The sequence below is a fragment of the Mandrillus leucophaeus genome, unplaced genomic scaffold (assembly GCF_000951045.1).
Source record: "Mandrillus leucophaeus isolate KB7577 unplaced genomic scaffold, Mleu.le_1.0 Scaffold49, whole genome shotgun sequence".
Lineage (NCBI taxonomy): Eukaryota > Metazoa > Chordata > Mammalia > Primates > Cercopithecidae > Mandrillus > Mandrillus leucophaeus.
Window position 1 is genome coordinate 1,522,846 of NW_012105253.1, and position 3,571 is coordinate 1,526,416.

At 46.1% G+C, this 3,571-nt stretch overlaps 1 protein-coding gene across 1 annotated transcript in view; it reads left to right on the plus strand.

The window, feature by feature from the left end:
* Positions 1 to 3,571, plus strand: part of DENND2A (DENN/MADD domain containing 2A) — a 156,309-nt gene that overhangs the window by 47,071 nt on the left and 105,667 nt on the right. Inside the window, exon 4 of the mRNA XM_011995498.1 lies at positions 2,875 to 3,002. Coding sequence (XP_011850888.1) covers positions 2,875 to 3,002 — 128 coding nt within the window. The remainder of the gene's footprint in view (positions 1 to 2,874; positions 3,003 to 3,571) is intronic.

Consider the following 3,571-nt stretch of genomic DNA (forward strand, 5'->3'; position numbering starts at 1 on the left):
TGTTCTTGGAAATATAGAAAGATTATACAAAACATTCAAACTATGTCTTGAAATCCCAGGTGTCTGACAGTAACCACTGGGATAAAGGCTAATCCCATCCCAACAAACCCCAACACATAATCCGGATTCCCGCTTTCATTACATGTGCTTTAGTTTTACCTATGTATGTATGTATGTATGTATGTACTTTATTTTTTGAGACAGGGTCTCTCTCTGTCACCCAGGCTAGAGTGCAGTGGCGCAATCTCAGCTCACTGCAACCTCCACCTCCCGGGTTCAAGTGATTCTCCTGCCTCAGCCTTCTGAGTAGCTGGGATTACAGGGGTACAACACCATGCCCGGCTAATTTTTGTATTTTTAGTAGAGACAAGGTTTCACCATGTTGGCCAGGCTGGTCATGAACTCCTGACCTCAAGTGATCAGCCTGCCTTGGCCTCCCAAAGTGCTGGAATTACAGGTATGAGCCACCGCGCCCGGCCTGCGTTGCATGTGCTTTAAATAAGCAAGCGGTCTGCTGAGATTTGGAGAGCCTTTAACCCGTACAAATACCTTTTGTTGTTAGGGCACTTATTATGAAAACATTTTAAAGATCCAGACATTATTTCATAGGTACTTTATCATTTTGAAATTTGACCTATACAAATGTTGTTTCCAATGAGATTTTTAAAAATAAAAACAGAACTATAATCTCAGACAACAAGGAGGCTGAGACAGGAGGATCACTTGAGCCCATAAGTTTGAGACCAGCCTGGGCAGCAGAGCAATACCCCCATTTCCTCAAAAAATTAAAACTTAGCCGATCATGGTGGCATGCAACTGCAGTCTCACCTACTCAGGAAGCTGAGGGACAAGGATTGCCTGAGCCCAGTAGTTTGAGGCTGCAGTGAGCTATGGTGGCACCACTGCACTCCAGCCTGGGCAACAGAGGGAGACCCTGTTTCTAAAAATAAATAGAGCTCTCACCATGGCAAAGCAAGGCACAGCTACAGCCCCTTTCTCTCTCTCAAAGAAAAGGCCAAACTCAGCCAGGGTCATGCTCTAATTCTGGGCAGTCAAGGCTTTACCTGTAGGTGGTGGTTACTACCCTGGCCCTGAGAGTGGGAGAAACTGCCTGGCTCCCAGTGAAATGGCCCTTTCCTGTCCGCCTTTTCCCTGTGAGGGTTCATAGCATCTCCTCATAGCATAGATTACTTACTATGTGAGGGAAATAGAGGGTCTGCCTGGGTATCGCACAGTACTGTGTAATGCAGTAATGTGATTATCACTGTGTAATGCAGTTTTGCATGGAAAATTAGTTCAGGTTCCCAACGACAAACTGTTGAAATTCAGCCTGTTTTAGTTTGGAGCCTGTGAATGCAGCTTCCTCCTGATGTGCCTCACTTAAATAAATGCTCTCCATACATAATGCCTTGTGTCATTAAGAGCATCAGTCTCCAACCAGACTTCCTGGAGTAAGACCCTGATTCCACCACTTTTTCCGAATGTACCTGGAGTGATTTATCTAATCTCTCTATGCCTCTGTCTTCTGATAGATAAAATGTGTGTAAGAGGCCGCGTGCAGTGGCTCACCCCTGTAATCTTAGCACTTTGAGAGGCTGAGGCAGGTGGATCACCTGGGGTCAGGAGTTCAAGACCAACCTGGCCAACATGGTGAAACCTTGTCTCTGCTAAAAATACAAAAATTAGCCAGACATGGTAGTGCATGCCTGTAATCCTAGCTCCTCAGGAGGCTGAGGCAGGAGAGTCAGTTGAACTCAGGAGGCAGAGGTTTCAGTGAGCCCAGATCACGCCACTGCACTCCAGCCTGGGCAACAGTGTGAGAATCCATCTCAAAAAAAAAAAAAGGATGGGGGATAAGAGTAGTAATTTTGGGTTGGGCACAGTGGCTCCAACCTGTAATCCCAGCATTTTGGGAGGCCCAGGCAGGAGGATCACTTGAGGTCAGGCGTTTGAAACCAACCCAGGCAATATGGCAAAACCCCATTCTACAAAAATGTACAAAAATTAGCAGGGCGTGGTGCTGTGTACCTATAGCATAGACAGTCCCTGATTATACTGTAATAAGACAGTCAGGGACTATCTATACTATAGTAAGGACTGTTCCATATCTTTATTCACAAGCCTTTTAGTCTTGGATGAACTACATAAATGGGCTGAAATTTAGTGTCGTGATTTGTAAAATAGTATGGACAGTCCCTGTCCATACAAGTGAGCCACTGTGCCTGGCCCCCTTTTTTATTTTCTAGGTATATGTTTGTTTACAAAGTTGGGATTGTATTTTTTTACATACACTTTATTATTTTCACTTAGCATAATAGCATGAACATTCTTGCACATAAAAGCCACACCTTTTATTCACGGATTTTCACACCTTTTACAATAAAATAAGTTGATTTCAGGCCGGGCACAGTTGCTCACCCCTGTAATCCCAGCACTTTCGGAGGCCAAGGCGGGCAGATCACCTGAGGTCAGTAGTTTGAGACCAGCCTGGCTAACATGGTGAGACTTCGTCTCTACTAAGAATACAAAAACTAGCCAGGCATGGTGGTGCGTGCCTGTGGTCCCAGCTACTCAGGAGGCTGAGGCAGAAGAATTGCTTGAACCCAGGAAGCGGAGGTTGGAGTGAGCCAAGATGGTGCCGCTGCACTCCAGCCCAGGCAACAGAGCAAGCCTCTGTCTCAAAACATGAAATAAAATAAAAGAAGTTGATTTCAGTAATAGTTTTTCTAAGAATGAAATAAAATAAAAGAAGTTGATTTCGGTAATAATTTTTCCAAGAAAAAGAAAATTTGGGTGAGGGAATATATTAATATATTCTCTGAATCTAATTTGATTCAAATTCTTTGTTTTTTCCTCCCATCTTGCACATTCCAGAAAGTCCTATGAGTTTGAAGATTTACTGCAGTCTTCCTCTGAGAGCAGCAGGGTGGACTGGTACGCGCAGACTAAGCTGGGGCTGACGCGTACTTTATCGGAGGAGAACGTCTATGAAGACATTCTGGGTAAGAGGCCACAGCGTCTGTGTGGGTCTGAATCTGTCCGGGAGAAAGGGGAGGGAGAGTGGGGCTGGCTGCTGGAAATACACATGCGGACCCTCGAAGACACCCGTGCACTCGGATGAGAGAGCAGGCAGGTGGGGTGGGAGAGCGAGCCTCGCGGGATATGTGAGAGACTCTGGGGCTGGAGGGGGAAGACTGGCTGGTGATGCGTGGCCAAGGAGGCAGTGTAGCAGCGTGGCGTAGCAAGAAGCGTGGGGCCTAGAGTCTGAAGATCCAGAACCACGTCTTGGCTCTGCTGCCTATTGGCCGCAGGACTTTGAACGGGTGACTTCACATCTCTGAATGTCAGTTCTCCCATCTGCCTAATGAGAATGAAGCTAGCTCCCTTGCAAGGTTAAGGACTGGAGAGAATGGTATGTCAACTCCCTCGCTTGTGATAGATGCTCAGTCAACTGCAGGGATTACTGAATGAAAGAAAACACTACACACCAGCGCCTCCTTCAGAAACCGTCAGAGTGTGGCACTAACGGCATCAGAACACAGACTAAATGCATGTCTGTGATTTCAAAAGT